General features: G+C 42.9%; 1 protein-coding gene across 1 annotated transcript in view; it reads left to right on the top strand.

The window, feature by feature from the left end:
- The window catches only part of cdhr1a (cadherin-related family member 1a), a 15854-nt gene that overhangs the window by 4482 nt on the left and 8872 nt on the right, over nt 1-2500 (top strand). Inside the window, 5 exon segments of the mRNA XM_030379351.1 lie at nt 54-197; nt 613-691; nt 1171-1271; nt 1424-1627; nt 2486-2500. The exon segment at nt 2486-2500 is cut by the window's right edge and continues 138 nt beyond it. Of these exon segments, the coding sequence (XP_030235211.1) occupies nt 54-197; nt 613-691; nt 1171-1271; nt 1424-1627; nt 2486-2500 (543 nt within the window).

Genomic DNA, 2500 nt, shown 5'->3' with positions numbered 1-2500 from the left:
TGCACAGTAACACACATTAAAAATATCTAACAAATCCCAAACGTGTGTCCCAGGATGGCGGGGGGGACTTCAACGGCAGGGAGCAGTTCATGTCGTCCTCCGCCTCGCTGACCATCAACGTTGTGGACCAACAGGACACGCCCCCCTCCTTCATCGGCACGCCCTACTTCGGGTTCGTCTACGAGGTCTCGTTGCCCGTGAGTACGATGCCCTCATTGGCTCATACCATTCATCATGTCCCGCTTGGACCGAGATCCGTCTCCAAATCTGATAGGGACACATCTTAGTGGATGTGCCACTAAAGGAGCCTTAATTACATTGGAGCATTAATTACATTGAGTCGTAAGTGTTTTTGCGTTGTTGAATCCCACATCTCATATTTTTTACGGGCATAAATATAGTACATAACATCGCTATACCATTTTAGAAAGTGTGCTATGAAGGCACATCAACCCACAAGGAGTGTGTTGATGTGCCTTCATAGCACACTTTCTAAAATGGTATAGTGATGTTATGTACTATATAGAGTAAGGAATGTGTTCCTTGGATATTTTAACACAAAATGACCAGAAATGACCAAAAGAACTGACAAAGGAAGACATGTTTCCTCAGGGCTCTGAGGTCTACAGGGTTTTGGCCAAAGACGGAGATGCAGGGAACCCAAACCCTATCGTTTACTCCATGGACGACGGTAAGAACCTCCCCCTGCCAGCTCCGATGGTCAGGTGATACAATGAGGGGGTTTGACTCCCAGACAAAAGGTCATGTCTGCAGTGTAGTGCATCCTTGAGCAAGATGCCGAAGGCCTACCAGCTCATTAACATGTATCTGAAGTCACTGTATTCACTTTGGATAAATGTATCTGTTTATTGAAATACTAGTTACTCTTACAGTCTGACAACCCCTTAGGGGGCAATTGGTTTTGTCCGGGGGTACTTCATTTACCCTATCTAGGCATGTACTCATCCCAACTGTAGGCATTGTTGTGTATGTTTTCTAACTTCTACACGCTCATTAATTTATCGGAAATCACTGTAAGTCGCTATCGGTGAAAGCATCGAATAGTGAGTAAATTGCACTGGTTGAAGTGACTTTGATTAGGCCAGTGATTTTTTTAAGGCTGAGCCTGCTGTGACAGGCCTGTGGTTTGTGTGCTGTTCGTCTCTGCAGGAGACGACGGTGTGTTTGGCATCAACAAGACAAACGGCCGCATCACGCTGCTCACTCAGCCCGGCAATCTGAAGAGAGAGATCTTTAACATAATTGTTCGGGTAAGAGGACATAAATAAAGACTATGTAACCGCATTTTATCAACCTCCGAAGCAATGCAAAATATTACTAATGCAGGACAACACCAATGTAGGACAATACAAAACAGTGATGTAAATGTTTGTGTGTTGTTGTTTGTGCGCGTGCCCTATAGGCCTCAGAGGTGGGTGAGAATGGCAAACTGCTGGATTACGGGACGACCCCGGTGGTGATCCGCGTGGTGGACCTGAACAACAACCCGCCCACCTTCTACGGGGAGCACGGCCCCCAGAACACCTTCCAGCTGACCATGAACGAACACCCCCCCGAGGGAGAGATCCTCAGGGGCCTGAAGATCACCGTCAACGACTCGGATCAGGTGGAGATGTAGCTCACAGTGTTGGCTATTAATAGTCTGTTAACATGGCATATTGTTAGCATAGCATTTAAGCATAACATAAAAGCATAGCATATTAGTTATGGCTCGATATATTGCAGATAGAGAGATGCTCGATGCTGCTTTACTTGACTACAATTGGAGGTAGCATATATTTGGCCATAAATCGAATATAATTTTGACACACTGTATTGAATTTGTGACTATAGTAGTGGATTGAAATAGGTTGGGGGTTTGTGATATTATGCTCATGAGACTAACATAAATTTGAGCAAAGCTTATTCTTCTCTACAATAGTCATTGACATATTCCTAAGTGAAACACCTACATTATAAAAGTAAGACTAAAACAAGTAAAAATAATGTACTGATTTATACGCGGATGCAAGTGTAACTTTATGACCCTACTGCCACTCAAACATAACCTCCAATACTGTGCTCAGACATTAATAAAAAAGGGATGGGGAAAAGTAGGCTATTGGTTTCTGTCTAATGGATAATACAATAAAGACAGACACAGCTTTTATTTTGATTGAATGGACAACACTACAGGGATTATCGCCGTCTCTTTCACTCACACTGTTATTATAACAAATGTTGATTACATAAGCTCATGTTTGAATTATCATGGGTTGGCCGAGTTCTGCTCTTTCTAATTTTAGCATATCCATTTCGTGGAAATTGTAGCTTCAAATGTTGTTGATTTTTAGTCAATGCTTAACATCGTGTATTAGCCATGAAAGTTGGCTGTTGATGTTGTTGTTGTTGTTGTTTTGCCAATGGTAACTGTTGTGTATTAGCTGAGAATACTAACTACTGTGTCTATGGTGCGTGCTTGCAGGGGGCTAATGCTAAA

This window comes from Gadus morhua, chromosome 15, assembly GCF_902167405.1.
Source record: "Gadus morhua chromosome 15, gadMor3.0, whole genome shotgun sequence".
NCBI classification, from domain to species: Eukaryota; Metazoa; Chordata; class Actinopteri; order Gadiformes; family Gadidae; genus Gadus; species Gadus morhua.
This window is presented reverse-complemented; position numbering and strand designations above follow the sequence as displayed.